The following is a 17,697-nucleotide window of genomic DNA, read 5'->3' on the forward strand; positions in this document are numbered from 1 at the left end:
GTGAGCTAATGGCTGACCTTGAATGCCATGTTAAGAGTTTGAACTTTTATTCTATAAACAGGAACTACTGAAGGCTTCTGAGAAGAGTAGAGACATGATTAGAGTTGTAATTTTAGATGGTAACTGACAGCAGTAGGAGAGTTTTACAAGAGAGAAATCAGATGTGTAGATTTTTGAGAGAATCATATGTGTAGATTCATGTCACCATCACAATAATCAAGATACAGAACTCTTCCACCACTAAAAAACTCCTTCATGCAATCCCTCTATAACTACACATCCCCTTCCCTGAACATTGGCAACCTCTAATCTGTTCACCATCTGTGTATTTTATTATTTCAAGAATGTTATATAAATGGAATTATACAGTATGTAACTTTTTGTGGTTGGCTTTTTTCCCTTGAGGTCCATCCAAGTTGTCGTATGTATCAGTACATCCTTTTTATTTCTGTGTGGTATTCCGCATTATGGATGTACCACAATTTAACCATTCATCTGTTAAAGGATATCTGGAGCCGCGTGCTGTGGCTCACACCTGTAATCCCAACAGTTTGGGAGGCCAAGGCGAGTGGATCATTTGAGGTCAGGAGTTCAAGACCAGCCTGGCCAATATGGTGAAACCCCATCTGTACTAAAAATACAAAAATTAGCCAGGCAGTAGTGGCACACACCTGTAATCCCAGCTACTCGGGAGACTAAAGCAGGAGAATCGCTTGAGCCTGGGAGACGGAGGTTGCGGTGAGCCAAGATCATACCACTGCACTCCAGTCTGGGTGACAGAATGAGACCCTATCTCAAAAAAAAAAAAGGATATTTCGATTGTTTCCAGGTTTTTAGCTATTACAAATAAAGCTGCTATGAACATTTGTGTACAGGTTTTTATGTGAACATAAGTTTTCATTTTTCTTGGATAAATGCGTAAGAGAACAATTGTTGGGTCATGTGATAAGTACATTTTTAGTTTTATAAGAAACTGCCAAACTGTCTTCCAAAATGGCTGTACCATTTTGTATTCCCACCAACAATATGTGAGTGATTTTATTTTCTCTGCGTGCTTGCCAACATTTGTTATTGTCACTGTTTTTTATTTTGGCCATTCTGATAGATGTGCAGTGATATTTCACTGTAATTTTAACTTGCATTTCCACAATTAATGATGTTGAATATCTTTTCGTATGTTTGTCATACGTATGTCCTTGTCAGTGAAATTTCTGTCCATGTCTTTTGCCCATTTTCCAGTTGCATTGTTTTCTGTTGAGTTTTGAGAGTTCTTCATATCGTAAATAACTTTTAAAATAATTTCTTGTTTACGTTTTTTTCTTGCCAATCTCTAGAAAACTAAATGTATAAAGAGACGACCACCTTGGCAAATTTGTTCAAAGTTTGGAGCACTGCCTTTTGTGGCTGAAAAGGTGAGAGGGGATAAAATGAAGATAGTCGTTCAAAAAAACTCCTGTTTTGTTGTAAGTGCTATTTAAATATCTTCAGTCATTTAAAATTATTCTCAGTTGTTTCTTTTCCCATAAGTCTACCAGTGCAAGCTGTTCTGTGAATGCAAGTATGCAAAACTTTTTGCAGATGAGGCAACATCGTGACCCACATATCCTTCAGAAACCTTTTAACGTGACTGAGACTAGATGTCTCCCCAAGCCTTCTAGAACAACTTCCTGGTGTAAAGCTATTCCTCCTGACTCAGAAAAGTCCATTTCCATTTGTGACAATTTATCTGAACTTTTGATGGCAATGCAAGATGAGCTGGACCAAATGAGCATGTAAGTATTTATATTCTTTTTTTCTTTAAGAGACAGTGTCTCGCTATGTTGCCCAGGCTAGTCTTGAACTCCTGGTTTCAGGCAATCCTCCTGCCTCGGCCTCCCAAAGTGCTAGGATTACAAGCGTGAGCCACCGTGCCTGGCCAGTATTTTTATTCTTTATCAGGAGAAGTACCATATCACTTTTTCTTCTTAGTCTTAAGAACAATACCACTTATAAATTCTTAAAGGCGTTACTTAGCCATTTGGACAGTTTGTTGTCCCTATTTTTCATTGTATTTATTACTATTTAGAATTTCAATTCTTTATAGTTACTACTTTTTCATTCTTAGGTATTTCTGTATTCCCAAAATCTGGACTGATAGATATTATTATCATTCTAACATACAGGATCTGATGACCTTAGATTAAAACTCACAAAAGCTTTTATAAGACAGGTTCTCCTTTTGTGTTTTAGAATCTTTTAGCTGAATGAATTATTTCATTAGACAAGTAGGAATGTAATTCCTTGTTTTAGACTCTGGCTGGTCTGCATTACAAATTTTGAAGCATCTATAGTAAAGAAGATTTCCATATGGGATACATTATATTGTGCCCACCTGCTTAAATATATATTCAACAGAAATTCCAGAACTATGTGATTTGGCTGACCAGCTAGTTGATCTAAGACTTCTGTAGAAGATATAACTCTTTCTATTAACAGTATTTCAGTAGGCTAACTCCAAATCCAGAAATTTTTCAGGCAGATACTTCTACAACTGGAATTCTTCCAAAGATCCTATATCAATAATGAGGAAGAAAGCCCTTTAATACCTCTGTTAAAGACATCATACATTTTACTACATTCAGCTATGAGCATCAGGAATTCAGATGTTTTTAAAAGTTGCTTAGCCGTCTTAAGATATTTCTAAAGGTATTTAATTTCAAATCACAGGAGCCTGGTTATATTTACCATAGACTTAATTAACCCTAAAGAAAGAGGCTGTTTTTAAAGGTTAATATTTAACTCTGACTAAAATTTATGATTGAACAGAAAATTGCTTAATTATGGCAAAGAAATATATGCAATAAACTATAATAGTGCTTAATATTTGCTATTCTTTCATAGGGAGCACCAAGAACTACTGAAACAAATGAAGGAAACTGAAAGTCATTCAGTCTGTGACGACATAGAATGTGAACTAGAGTGTTTACTCAAGAAAATGGAAATTAAAGGAGAACAAATCTCCAAACTGAAGAAGCATCAAGACAGTGTAAGAAGGCTTTAGTAAGAGATTTTAATAAAAACACAAAATATCTGGATTCAGTGTTGTATCTCTGTATGACTTTCCAAATTTGAGGTCTGTATATGGGATTTAGTGAAAAGATGGATGGTAATCCCTTAGGCCTATGACAGAATAGAGCCATCTGTCCCATTGGAATAACATGGACCTCCTACATAACTCTCCAAGTTAAAATTTTTTAAGTGAGCAAATAAGTTCAGTTATGTATTCAGAAATTGCTTTGGGGAAATTGTGAGGCAGACTAAACTTGCCTTAGCAGCCCTCCAGTTACCCTTTTAGCATTCTTTTTCGTTTTCCTTCTCTCCTCTAATGCCTTAATGATACCCCTTATGTCAGCAGGTCTCTCATTCACTACCAGACATAAACCTGGCTCCCAAGCAGTGCCCCAATCCTTAAAGCATGATTTCCCCTTTCCCAAAACAAGCTGTTTTATGTTCCATTCCCTGGGGTCCTATACTCAGCTAGCTATAGTGAGTAGAACAGGGATGGTGAAGAAAACTCTGCACTTGTATGTTAAGATGTAATAACTAAGAATAGCTAACAGTTTTCTTATTTTAACAGAAAAATCATGGAATGTAATATTTAATTCCAAGACAATGACTCCGTAGGTTGAACTTGCAGCACTATTACACTGCTGGAGCAGAAAGCAGAGGGAGCCTTTCCCAGGAACCCTCAAGTCACATCATGTAGCCATCTGCCTATGGACAAAATCATCATTCATATAAGTTAGTGATATATGAATGTCACAAATAAGCCTCCCCGCCTTTTATAGGAAAGTAATAGAAGATGCAGAATATTATTACTTTTATTCTTATTGTGGGAAAGAAGGAAAGGAAGAAAGAAAGAAGTGAAATTTTTAAAACAAATATTTGTATTTTACTGGCTTTTAAGGCTATAGTAAGTAAAAATTTCTGTATGATTGTTTTGGAGTGAAGATTATACAACTTGTACACTTACTTGAAATTGCAATGGAGAAACTTGAAAGGAATAGAAGAATTATCACTTTTAAAACTCAGGTTGTATATATATACTATATTTTTAAAAACATGATTTATATTCCATAATAGCTATAGCAGTATAAATTTTAAGCATTTTATTATGATAAATGTAATATCTGTAATAAAAATTGACTGTTAGCCAAATAGAGAACTAGGTACTCCCCCAAAGTCTGGATCAGCTCTACAAATTAGACCTATGCTCAAGTGAAACAGCTTAAGTAATGGGTTGGACTTTGAAGAAATTGATTTTGGCTAGTTGATATGTATTGTTTTTGTTTAATTCTGTCTGCCTCCACTATTACCATATACTACTCAAGGTGATAAAGTTATTCCCTTGACTTTTTTTTAAACAGCCATTCAATAGTACTTTAAATTCAGGAATACACAAAAGTATTTGTTCACAAAAGTATTCCTGAATTTAAAGTACTACTGAATGGCAGTTGAAAAAAAACACATATTTATACACACACATATATATATACATATACACATACATATGCACATGTGTGTGTATAACTTTCAAAACTTGATACTCATTCCTAGAACCAATTATTTGCTTTGCTGTTAATGTTACCTGAAAGGTTCTTCTCTGTCCTCTCTGTTCTATAGTTTTTACCCGTTTGATATCTTATATACAACCTTTCCCTCAATCTCTGCAGCCCATGTTGACCTTATCCGACTTTGGCCTTCTTACATATACACTTTTTGTCTTATTCAAAGTTATCCTGGCTCAGAGTATTCTCTAGTTGTCACATATGTGCTTTTTTTCACTAATAGGAGCAGTAAGCTCCTTGAAAGTAAGAACTTTTTTCTCATTATATTTCTACCTGACAAGCACAGTGTTAGGCATGTAATAGATGTTCAATAAATTAAAAACTTACTGAATTGAATTTTTTAATGTTCAATTTTAACTTTTTAACGTTAAACCATCAATTCAACCTATCTATTTTGGAATATATTTTTAGTATATTTTTGACTAAAATGTTAGATTTTTTTTTCTCTCCAGGTCTGTAAACTGCAGCAAAAAGTTCAAAACTCAAAGATGAGTGAAGCTTCAGGTATTCAGCAAGAAGACAGCTACCCTAAAGGATCAAAGAACATAAAACATAGCCCCAGAAAATGTTTGACTGACACTAACCTTTTTCAGAAAAACAGCAGCTTTCATCCAATACGAGTTCATAATCTTCAAATGAAATTGAGAAGAGATGATATCATGTGGGAACAGTAACAAAACAGCAAAACTGTCACCTTAATGAACTTTGTCAGTGAGACCTTGAATTGTCTAAAGTGGTTTTAATTTAATATAACTTTGTGACATTTTGAATCATGTTTCTAGTTTCTATAAAATATGAAGTTGCAGTATTTAAAAATTAATGCCTAATGGCCTAGTGGGTTCCAAATAATAAATTAATTGCTTTTTTATTTTTCTTATTGATTGAAGCCCATAACCTCATCTTGTCTTAGAAACATTGTTGGCTTTGCAGATATCTTAAGCTAAATTTAAGAAATTGTACTAGATTGACAATATTCAAAATTGAGTTAAATCCAAGCTACAAGTACCATTCATTCCACTTTTCATTTAGTAGGTTTGGAACCTTAAAAACCAATGTTCAATGAACAGAGTTCAGAAAGATCATTTAGCTTTCCTGGTGCCTTCTTTCTATTTTGTTTTAGAGCTGTGAAATGTTTTTCTCTTTTGGAAAAGGAAAAACTTAATAGTTACACAGTTTTGTGAAAAAGCCTTTAATCCAAGTTTTATGAGACAGTAGGAACCTATAGCTACTTAATTTTTAGGAGACAGTAATTCAGTTGCAGAAGCTTTCCTCTGCTATTCCCATTCTCTTTTACAAAACTAGTTTTTTAAAAAAATCAATGATCAATTTTATCTTACTACTTTATAACTTTTGCTGACTTTTATTCTTTGCATTGTATGTAATGTCCATCAGTATAAATTGAGACTGTGAATTTCTAGGACCCACAAAAGTGGTATTTTTTTTTTTACAAGAAAGTATAGAGGAAGAGGAAGCTGGGCATTAAATTACCTCATCCAGCAGAAATTCACGGTAGTATGGTATATTTTTATTTTTTATATTTAAAAATCAATAATGTCAAATGTCATTGTGTATGCATGCTTTATAATAAATTTACACTTGATCATTTTTCTGGAAGCCTATGGGAACTATTACAACTCTTCTGAACTCTTGGTTTCTCACGCAAATCCTCTGAGGCAACTGGGGAACTAGAGTCATGAACTGAATTAGAAATAGAGGACAGAGAGAAAAGATATAATAGAATGGAGGAGCTCAAATATAGGGTAGCAGTTTAAGAGATGGTGATTCCTAAGGGACAGAGTTGGAAGTACATATTTACTGAATTCTTTGAACCCACAGCTGATGGAATGTTTAAGCTATAGATGTGAAAGAATTTTTAGGTCAGGATCTTGGGAAGCTAAGGAGAGCAATTTTTAAAAGACAGTTTTTCTGTTTTCCTAGGAAATTCCCAAGAAGCTTGTGTAGGAAAAAGTTGGTAATTATGGATCTTTTGGGGAGGAAGAGAACTATAATTCATTCTAATGGTGAGGAGAGATACCATGTTAGAATACCTTCCATACCTGGAAGTGGGGAAGTGACTGAAGATGGGCACATTGATGCTTGAAATTGTCCTTGAAAGTAGTTAATGGCAGAGATCAAAATTTCCTCCTGTTGTAAATAGTGCATGTGCCCTTTGCCAGCTTTCACTCCCACTCATTCACACCCTTAGCTTCTCAGCCCTGGAGATGTTCCATAGGGTGTTTGATCTAAACTCAGTTGCATCACCTTACCTGTTTTTCTACTTTGCCTTTCCTCCTTGAGGATATGAGTTTTATAGTTTAAGCTTAGCTTTTTGCTAAACTTTTTAGCTTTCTGCTATCCACCAGGACCATAATGCAGACCTATAGTTCTGTGCCTTTGTTTTCTATACATTTAGGAAGGTGGCTGAATATATTTAGTTATTAATAATTCATTACTTGTGAAAAGGTATTGCTTTAAAAATTATCATTAAAAATTTAAAAACCGTCCAGGCTCGGTGGCTCACACCTATAATCCCAGCACTTTGGGAGGCCGAGGCAGGCAGATCACGAGGTCAGGAGATTGAGACCATCCTGGCCAACATGTGAAACCCTGTCTCTACTAAATTACAAAAATTAGCCGGGTGTGGTGGCGCATGCCTGTAATCCCAGCTACTTGGGAGACTGAGGCAGGGGAATCGCTTGAACCTGGGAGATGGAGGTTGCAGTGAGCTGAGATCTCACCACTGTACTCCAGCCTGGTGACACAGCAAGACTCTGTCTCAAAAAAAAAAAAAATTAAAACCATTTTAGGAACATGGAATATTTCAACTGAGAATTTTCTTAAAAATTAGTCCATTGTAGTAGAAAAAACCACAACTTCAGAGCTAGGAAACTTGGTTTCAAATTCTGGGACTCTACCATTTAATAGCTTGGACAAGTCAGATAACTTTCTGGAGCCTCAGTTTCTCATCTGTAAAGTGAGGATTATACTAATATCTCCCTCACAGGACTATACTAATTTGTTGTGAGAAGTTAATGAAATAACATGGGAAAGCACCCAGCAGAAGAGTTGACACTTATTAAACACTCAATAAATATTTTTTGAATCTGAGTGGCAAAAAAAAAAAATGTAGAACACATGTTCTAAAAGCAAACACCTAAATATATTATTGGTAAAAGTGGGAATATTCTCACTTATTTTGGTTTTTATCTCTTTCTGTGTGCCTGAAGGGAAATGGCTTTGTCATCTTTCCTAGCCCAGGTTTCTAATGGGAGGGGGTAAAGAACACAGTCCTATCATTGTGCTGAAACATGTAACCACACACAGCAAATAGGTTTGGAGTATGGTGTGGTTGTTGAGGTGACATTTATTATTGAGAGACAATGAAGAATGGTGTCTTGTTGCTTCATCACAGCTACTGAACTCACAGACTGCCTGCTTGCCAGAGCCTTTGACTCCTCAGGGGGTGGAGCAAAAGATTTCTTTCCTGGATGGAGCAGTCAGTCTATGGTCAGTGTACAAGAGTTGCTGTAGCAACCTCACAGCTGTGCTCTGTCTAGCAGAAACTTGGTATGATTTCATGGATTTTGTTCACTTAAGTAAAAAACAGATTTGTTTGGTTTTTATGTAATTAGAAATTGAAATAATGGAATTGGAATTTTCTAGCCAAGGCAGGTCTCAATTTTGATGAAACTGAAGCCAGAAAGTTCCAGTGTTTGAAGCAGCAGGTATTGTGACTATATTCTGATACTGGAAATGGGAGTTGGAATCCTGAATTAACTGTACTTGGGTGGATCATTGGCAACCCAGCCATTTTTATTAGGTTGTAGATAAAGACAGGAGGGTCAGAGGGAAATGTTCAGTTTTCAACAATGTAAGATTAAAGTGGGAGATACTTAGTACATAGTAAGTTAACTGGCTGGGATAATGTAGATAATGTACTTGAAAATTATTTTTGAGCTTTTTTGGTAGCTTTCTTACTTTATTCCTTTTTTTCTATACCTGCCGGTAGATGTGAGAGCTTTTCTTACTTTAAAAGTGTAATTTTAACTATAAATGTATATTCTTTTTTTTTTTTTTTGGTGGGCATGGAGTCTCGCTGTGTCACCCAGGCTAGAGTGCAGTGGCACGATCTCAGCTCACTGCAACCTCCACCTCTCAGGTTCAAGCTATTCTCCTGCCTCAGCCTCCCGAGTAGCTGGAATTACAGGCACCTGCCACTACACCCAGCTAATTTTTGTATTTTTAGTAGAGATGGGGTTTCACCGTGTTAGCCAGGATGGTCTGGATCTCCTGACCTCAGGTGATCCGCCCACCTCAGCCTCCCAAAGTGCTGGGATTACAGGCATGAGCCACTGCGCCCAGCCTAAATGTGTATTCTTATCCATGATAAGAGATCAAAAATTAAATAAAAATTGTACTTGTAATGTGAGAAATCAATCTAAGGGGGGAAGAGGCCAGTTGGTTATGCACAATGGAAGGAGTACATTGTGGACAGAAATGCAACAGCTGCCATTATTGGTGTAGAGTAAATAATGAAACTCCTAATGGGGTTTCCTGGAACAATATTCAGCTGTAACTAAAGCTTTATCTACTGAGAACATTTAATTGTAGGTGACGTGTAGATAAGTATAAGCTGACACTCAGACATATGACAAGACAACCTTCACTAAGGCATAATAGCAACTGTGAGATTTTTAAAAAACTATGCGTGCCATTGCACCTTTTAATTAAAGTGAGATGAGGATAAATAAAAATAATATTGACTGTCACTCATCTGAAAATAAATTTACTTCTTGGTAATTAAATAGACCTTCTCAATGCCTCAGCCTTTTTCTTCATATTCCATCTACTTGTTTTCATGTAACTTTGTCTTTCAATTCGTTTTTGTTTTTTTTTTCCTGTAAGGAGAATTAGACATAGAAAAATTATAAATTTAAGCCTTAAAATAATGTCTGGGCCAGAGCTTGTTGTTACTTTTGCTGTAGATTGTTTACTTAAAGAATTAGGTGAATTTTTTTTTTCCTGGTAGGTTTATTGGGAGTGTTCTCCATATTGATATAGATGGATCCATTTCCCATTTGGGGCTGAGCACTGTGTCTTACGCCTGTAATCCCAGCACTGTGAGAGGCCAAGGCAGGCGGATCACCTAGGTCAGGAGTTCAACACCAGCCTGGCCAACGTAGTGAAACCCTGTCTCTACTAAAAATAAAAAAAAATTAGCTGGGTGTGGTAGCATGCAGTCCAGCTACTCGGGAGGCTGAGGCAGAATAATTGCTTGAACCTGGGAGGCAGAGGTTGCAGTGAGCCGAGATTGTGCCACTGCACTCCAGCCTGGGCAACAGAGCAAGACTCTGCCTCAAAGCAAAAAAAAAAAAAAAAAAGGAATAGCCCAATATTGTTTGTTTGGGGAGGGGCAGGGTGTGGTTCCACCAACTGTGGGCACCAGAATGGTGCTTTCTTTGATACTATGCTAAGAGGAAGAGGTTTGAGAGCCAAGAGTTCTTTATTTGGATATTGGTATGTTTGACTTGTTCATCAGTGAGTATTTATTGATCTCTAATTATTGATCTCAAAATACTGTATTAGCTACTATGGAATTCCGTTTTCAAGTTGCTTATAGTCTTGAGGAGAGATAAGATGTATATATATTTAAAAGGAAGAAAACAGTAAGTGACATGAAAGGCATAATGACAACCACAGAGCAGATGCTCAAATATTTATTTGCCTACTAAATGTTTGCTCTCATCTACCGATAAAGTGCTTAAGAAGTTGGCCTGGGCCGGGCGCGGTGGCTCACGCCTGTAATCCCAGCACTTTGGGAGGCCGAGGCGGGCGGATCACGAGGTCAGGAGATCGAGACCATCCTGGCTAACACGGTGAAACCCCGTCTCTACTAAAAATACAAAAAATTAGCCGGGCGTGGTAGCGGGCGCCTGTAGTCCCAGCTACTCGGGAGGCTGATGCAGGAGAATGGCGTGCACCCGGGAGGCGGAGCTTGCAGTGAGCCGAGATCGCGCCACTGCACTCCAGCCTGGGCGACAGAGCGAGACTCCGTCTCAAAAAAAAAAAAAAAAAAAAAGAAGTTGGCCTGTTTGTAATTTCTTCATTTTCTATCTATCTTGATTTATATACCTTCACCTTTTTAAATTTTTTGCCTGGTAGCAGTATTGGTCTAGGATTTTCACTCTTTATTAGGCTTCTTGATTGAAGATACCAGTTCCTTTAGTAATTTCGAAATGCCGGCCATAGCCAGTCTATAATCAAATTCAAAGGCATGAGTGGAAAAAGTGGGTATGAAACAATGAGGTAAATGGAGAAGTGGGGGAAAATCAAGCAATAATCACTTAGACTAAAACAGAACAATAAGAATTATACAGAAAGGTTATATTCTAGAGGCCAAGTATTGACTTGCACAGAATTGTGTAAATGATTGCCATTCACTTCCCTTATGAACTTAAGCCACTCAATTTCTGCATACTTCAGCCTCCTCATTGGTTGGATCCAGTCAGTGTTTTTCATAGTACATACAGTCATACCGGTGGATTGTCAAATCAATTTAGCGGGTCACTACCAGCATTTTTTTTTTTTTTTTTTTTTTTGAGATTGGAGTCTCGCTCCTTCACCCAGGCTGGAGTGCAATGGTACAATCTCGTCTCACTGCAACCTCCACCTCCCAGGTTCAAGCAATTCTCCTGCCTCAGCCTCCCAAGTAGCTGGGATTATAGGCGTGCACCACCATGCCCTGCTAATTTTTTGTATTTTAGTAGAGATGGGGTTTCACCGTGTTGCCCAGGCTGGTCACGAACTCCTGAGCTCAGGCAATCTGCCCGCCTCAGTGTCCCAAAGTGCTGGGATTACAGGCGTGAGCCACTGTGCCTGGCCAGCATTTTTTAAATGATATAAAATAGTATTGAAAATATCAGAATGTGGCCAGGTGCGATGGCTCACGCCTGTAAAATCTTAACACTTTAGGAGGCTGAGGCGGGTGGATTGCCTGAGCTCAGGAGTTCAAGACCACCCTGGGCAACATGGTGAAATCCCATCTCTACTAAAAATACAAAAATTAGCCGGGCATGGTGGTATGTGCCTGTAATCCCGGGTAATCGGGAGGCTAAGGCCAGAGGATTGCTTGAACCAGGGAGGCGGAGGTTGCAGTAAGCTGAGATTGTGCCACTGCACTCTAGCCTGAGCAGCAGAGTGAGGCTCCATCAGCAAAAAAAAAAAAAAAGATCAGAGTGCATCACACATAATTAAGGTAGCTTATGTTTTGTGAAACTTTGTGAGTACGGGTTGTCAATTTTAATGTAGCCCTAAATGTTTTTTAGGGAAGAAAAAGTTGGCTTTTAATAAGTATTCAGTGAGAATGAATTTGAAGGATGTGGAGAAAAGTGGAATAGCCAATTTAAAATAGGAATACTCCCAAGTCCCCTGTTATGGATGTGCCAATCTATTGTTTATCCCAGAAATATTGTTTCATGTGTTTTACAGATAACAAGTCTCATTTTAATCAATATTGTTGCATTTCCTGGTCTATAGAATACAATTTTCAAACACTAGCCAACTTACCTTAGAGAAATATTGGTTTTCTAATGTGGGCAAATAAATACATTCAGTATGAATCCCTTAACAAAATGACCTCATTATGCTACCTCTTGGTAAAATCTAACCAAGCATGAGTCTTATGATTAAGAAAGAAATTTGCTCTGTAGGTGCTTCAGACAGTTTTACAACCAATAAGAATGTGAGATTTGTCGGAGAAAAACTATCTGCATGTCTCCAATCTGAAGAGAGCAAAGATCTGTCATTTGACAAACCCTATTTTTCTGAGCATCAACAGTCAGTGGCACCATAAAAATTAAAAACCTGATAATACCACCAATGTAGTACTCTTTAAAAACATGTCATCTTACTCAGCAATCAACCTGATTGAATATTTTAAAATGAGTAAGTGGATAAATATCTTACCTGAAAGATAGCTTCATTAAATAAACTAACTCCTGAGAGGATTTCTTTGGCTTTTAATATCCTATTTAATAGATTTCTTATAACCATATCAGCAAAGCCACTCTGCTCTGGACAATGGTCAGAAGGTAGGAAGAAGTGTTATAGGGTAATGAGCAATAATAAGGCCACCAAATATAATCCCATTGTAATGGGATTCTACCCACTTGTAAAAGTTTATTCACCACTACAAATTACTAAAGTTAACCTAAACAATTAAAGAAAGAAATCTTAGTCTTTAAGAACAGAGGATTGTAAAGTGAGCCAGACCTTCCAATCAGCTAAAATAATGTAAAATAATGTACTTTTCAACCTGACTTGGCTTAATGTAGTTAAGTAAATTTTAGGATAGGTTCTAAAAAACCTTGAGAGGCATTTTGTTGTTGTTGTTGTTGTTGTTAGTTTGCCTTAAAGTTAAATGTACATTGACCTTTGGTATTTCTTAGAAAAACCTGTTACTGAACCTAGTACAGAATGTGAATCATTTCATGCCTGAAATACAAGATTGATGTTTACAGGGCAATTGTCCAGAATCTTGCTGAATTGGAAAGTATTTCACTCTTCATCACTGTAGATCCTTTTAACTTTACAAATGTGTTATTTAAAACATAAACCATTTTGGTGCACAGGAAACCCACTTAAAATTAAATTTTAAAAAGCTCTCGAGAATTCTGTGGAACATTTATGGTTTTATAACTTACAATTTCTAGCAAAAGTATCTTTAATATCTTACAAAATATTTTCAGAGATAGCTTATCCAAAATATGTAATACATGTGAGAGAATAGCACTGTTGAAATGCTTGAACACATAAAAAGCATTATTGCCTTCATTTTCCCTGAAATGAACCAAGCTACCAATTTAAAGCTGGGAAAGTCAGTACCAGAGTTAAAAAGAAGTTACTTTAAAGATATCTGCTTTTACTTTAATCTAAAAAATAATTGATTTTTTAAAAAACTTATTCTATTTTATGTATATAACTTCTCTTTTATAAGCTTAGAAAAATTTATATCAGTATTACATTCTTGATTCTCTCAAGGTATGATTTAAATGGTGGACACTTAAGCCAAAATTTCAAACAGGGTTCTTTTTTCTTTGTTCTTTTACAGAATGGCTCTCAAGTCGAAAGAGGGCTGTGCCTTTGGTGTTTGGGTATGATATATTTGCCTGTGATTTCTCATTCTCAGAGCATTCCCATAAATAATGCCACAAAGTAGAGTTTGATTTTTTTTTTTTTTTTTTTTTGAGACGGAGTTTCGCTCTTGTTGCCCAAGCTGGAGTGCAATGGCGCGATCTCAGCTCACTGCAACCTCCGCCTCCCAGGTTCAAGCGGTTCTTCTGCCTCAGCCTCCCAAGTAGCTGGGATTACAGGCATGCGTCACCACACCCAGCTGTTTTTTTTTTTCGCATTTTTAATGGAAACGGGGTTTCACCGTGTTAGCCAGGCTGGTCTCGAACTGCTGACCTTAGGTGAACTGCCCGCCTCAGCCTCCCAAAGTTCTGGGATTACAGGTGTGAGCCACCGCGCCCTGCCTAGAGTTTGATTCTCTTAAACCGTTCTACTAAAATACTATCAGTTTAAACTACCATCTACAGAAATAAAAAACATAAACCACTAAAAGACTAAAGCATTTAGGAGTTTATATGCAAAGAAGTCTTGCAAGGGAGTACAAGCTTTAGGAGGACAGGCTTATCAAATTAAAAAATGAAAAAACCTACAAAATTACCAAAGTCACCAAGTTTAGTTATTCTTTTCATGGTGGAAAACAGTTTCCTCAGATAATCATCATATCAGAGGTCATCATGTATCCTTAGATATCAGCATTGCCAAGACCAGGGATATAGTTATTAGTAATTTACAGGAAAGGCTCAAGGTTTCATTTACATGGGAAATGAGAACTAGACAGCGTGGTGACTGTTTTTGTTGTTAACCTTACCTCAGTGTTTTATCTCGGGTGGTCCCCAAGACCACCTTCAGGATCAGTGATTCACTGGAGGGACTCACAGAACTCAGAAAAGCTGTTAAGTTATGGTTATGGTATATTATAGCAAAAGAATATATATTAAAATCAGCAGCTGAAAAAAGGCACATAGGGCAAAGTCTGGGGGACACCAGGCACAAGCTTCCAGTTGTCCTTCACCTGTGAAGTCATGTAGACAGACCATAATTCTCTCAGCAACAATGTGTGACAACATTCTTGGAGAATTGCTAACCAGGGAAGCTCCACCAAGCCTTGGTGTCCAGATTTTTTCTTGAGGGTTGGTCACGTAGGCATAGCATGGCTGATAGCCCATGTGGCTGACCTTCAGTTTTCAGCCCCTCCAAAGATGGAGCTGATACTACGTGGCCTAAGGACTTCACCATTAATCACATTGTTAGCTTAGACTACCTGGTATGGCCTAAGGCCCCCAAGTAAATTAAAACATTCATATCAGGCAGGATAGTCCAAGGACTTAGAGGTTATCTTGAATCTGGGCACAGGACAAACATTTCTTTGGAATGTGAAAAGTTTACACAATCAAGACTTGCTATGTTGATCCTTTACTGCGGTATTGTTTTTTGTTTTCTGACCCAAAAGTGATGTGCATTGCTTACCTATCATGGCCTCTGGTTAAGGTGTCAGTCTTGCCTCCAAATTTCCTCCTAAAGCATGGAATTGGCCATAAATTTGCTTAGTGATTTTCTGATTTAGTATCATTAGTTTGATGACTAGTTTTATTATGTGAGTGTGATAAAAGGTTACGCTTAGTATACAAAGACCTTCTTATAAGTCTAGTTAATAAAACTAGGGCCATGTGTTACTACAACATAGGAGTTAACTTTGTCTGGAGGCTTTTTCAAGCCCAAGAGGTTGTCATTTCTTTATGTGTAAGATACTGCCCACATACTATACTGAAGTCAGGAACCAAGAACCGGTCAATTTACCTCAGCCAAGTTGCTTGGACTGCTTTGCTTAATAATGGGTTTGCCATATCTACTTTAATGAGATGTGTGGCATGGTGATGGTTACAAAAGTGATTTGTTAATTATTGCCTGGTAGGAAGGAGAACATGTTTTTTTTGAACCTATGCAAATAGCCACATGTCTGTGAAAAGTAAAGGGATACTTTTGTGTAATATTTAACCATGTATACCATTGTTTGTGTACTTTTTAATTGTGTCATTTTCTACAGTATTATTTTTGCATTTTCCTGACACTGTATTACTTACAAGTTATATTAATAATTTTTATTAATTTTTTTCCTGAATCCTAAAAGGTCAGTTGGAACATGAGACCATTTAAAGAATATTATTTCCTTCCAGTTTATTCAAGGGTGGCCTATTGAGAGTTTGAGATAAAGAAGAAAGGAATCTTTCCTTTCCTTCCCCCTCAACCCGCCCCCTACCTTTCTTTCTTTCTTTTTTTTTTTTTCAGGGTCTTGTTCTGTCACCCAGGCTGGAGTGGAGTGAATGCAATCAAAGCTCACTGCAACCTCAAACTCTTGGGCTTAAGCAGTCCTCCTGCCTCTGCCTCCCAAGTAGCTGGGACTACAGGTGCATGCCACCACACCTGGCTAATTAAAAAAAAAAAAATTTTTTTTTTTTGAGGAGACGTGGTCTCACTTTGCTGCCCAGGCTGGTCTCAAACTCTGGGCTCAAGCAATCCTTCCACCTCAGCCTCCCAAAGCTCTGGGATTACAGGCATGAGCCACTGTGCCCGGCAGAATTTTTCTATGTCCATTAGAAATAGAAATCAGTCACATGCTATGATTTCAATATGTCACTCAAAAGCCATGTGTTGGGGCTGAACGTAGTGGCTCACGCCTATAATCCCAACACTTTGGGAGGCAAAGGCAGGTGGATCACTTGAGGTCAGGAGTTTGAGACCAGCCTCCAACATGGTGAAACCCCGTTTCTACTAAAAAAAAAAAAAATTAGCTGGGTGTGGTGGCATGCACCTGTAGTCTCAGCTACTCATCAGGCTGAGGCAGGAGAATCGCTTGAACCCAGGAGACAGAGGGTGCAGTGAGCCGAGATCATGCCATTGCACTCCAGCCTGAGCCATAGAGTGAGTCTTGGTCTCAAAAAAAAAAAAAAAAAAAAAAAAAACCTTGTGTTGGAAACAATCTCCAATGAAGCAGTGTTAGGAGATAGGGCCTAATGGATATAAATTACAGTGTCTAAGATGGATACTTTACCCTTTTCTTTTGAGAAGGGAGAGAGTATGTTATGCACTGAGAACTTTTCAGATTTCTTGCAGAGGTCATAATGTTCCAGACAAGCCGGCAGCAATCATTCCCATCCCATCACAGATCCAGGCTTATTTGTAGAATGGTTACACAAACCAAGCAAAACCTTCTGTAAAGTTTCTACCCTTTGCTCTAAAGTTACATAAAAACAATTTCCAAGTTTGTTCACTGTGTATATTTTGTTCTTTTTCATGGTAGATTTGTCTGTTGGAGTTAGATATCCCTAAATAGTGTGTTCAAATGATGTTTTTTTCTGACTGTTCAATCTCCAACATATTTCTGAGGGAGAAAGGACGTTGACTTCGGAGAAAAAAAGCTGTGTAATTACAAATGGACTATTACAAAGAACTATGCCTTCCTTTTTGAGGAGAAAAAAGATGGTTTTTAAAAATTAATACGGAGGCTGGGCGTGGTAGCTCACGCCTGTAATCCAAGTCCTTTGGGAGGCTGAGGTGGGAGGATGGCTTGAGCTCAGGAGTTTGAGACCAGCTTTGGCAACATAGTGAGACCTCATCTCTACAAAAAAAATTTTTTAATTAGCCAGGCATAGTGATGCATGCCTGTAGTTTCAGCTACTTGGGAGGCTGAGATGGGAGGATTGCTTGAGCCCCAGAGATGGAGGCTGCGTGAACCATGATCATGCCACTGCACTCCAACCTGGGAGACAGAGCAAGACCCTATCTCAAAAAATAATAGCAATACACAGAACTACCAGCCTTAGTTTATAACATTAGCCACAGATGGATCAAATGTAATAAAAGTACAAAAAGCGTGAGTCATTGGTTAATGGTAGCAGCTCCAGATCTCCAAGGGCTTCTCTGCATTCCAGTGGCCACAAAAATATTTTTCTTAATTGATTTG

At 37.6% G+C, this 17,697-nt stretch overlaps 2 protein-coding genes across 51 annotated transcripts in view; both read left to right on the forward strand.

Annotated features, from left to right (window-relative positions):
* The window catches only part of CEP57L1 (centrosomal protein 57 like 1), a 69,574-nt gene extending 63,362 nt beyond the window's left edge, over positions 1–6,212 (forward strand). For 22 of the 50 annotated variants that reach the window (XM_009451799.5, XM_063812599.1, XM_063812618.1 and 19 more), the window contains 4 exons: positions 1,335–1,412; positions 1,579–1,772; positions 2,881–3,025; positions 5,060–6,212. In XM_009451799.5, the coding sequence (XP_009450074.2) occupies positions 1,335–1,412; positions 1,579–1,772; positions 2,881–3,025; positions 5,060–5,281 (639 nt within the window). In that variant the 3' untranslated portion in view covers positions 5,282–6,212. Of the gene's footprint in view, positions 1–1,334; positions 1,464–1,527; positions 1,773–2,880; positions 3,026–5,059 lie in introns of all 50 variants that reach the window. The other 28 variants (XM_016956103.4, XM_016956101.4, XM_016956105.4 and 25 more) reach the window with 2 other exon arrangements.
* Positions 6,213–8,054: 1,842 nt separating this feature from the next.
* Positions 8,055–17,697, forward strand: part of LOC112204050 (uncharacterized) — a 190,771-nt gene continuing 181,128 nt past the window's right edge. Inside the window, exon 1 of the mRNA XM_054686851.2 lies at positions 8,055–8,174. The gene's annotated coding sequence lies outside the window, so the exon portion shown is untranslated. The remainder of the gene's footprint in view (positions 8,175–17,697) is intronic.

The sequence above is a fragment of the Pan troglodytes genome, chromosome 5, assembly GCF_028858775.2.
Source record: "Pan troglodytes isolate AG18354 chromosome 5, NHGRI_mPanTro3-v2.0_pri, whole genome shotgun sequence".
Taxonomy (NCBI): domain Eukaryota; kingdom Metazoa; phylum Chordata; class Mammalia; order Primates; family Hominidae; genus Pan; species Pan troglodytes.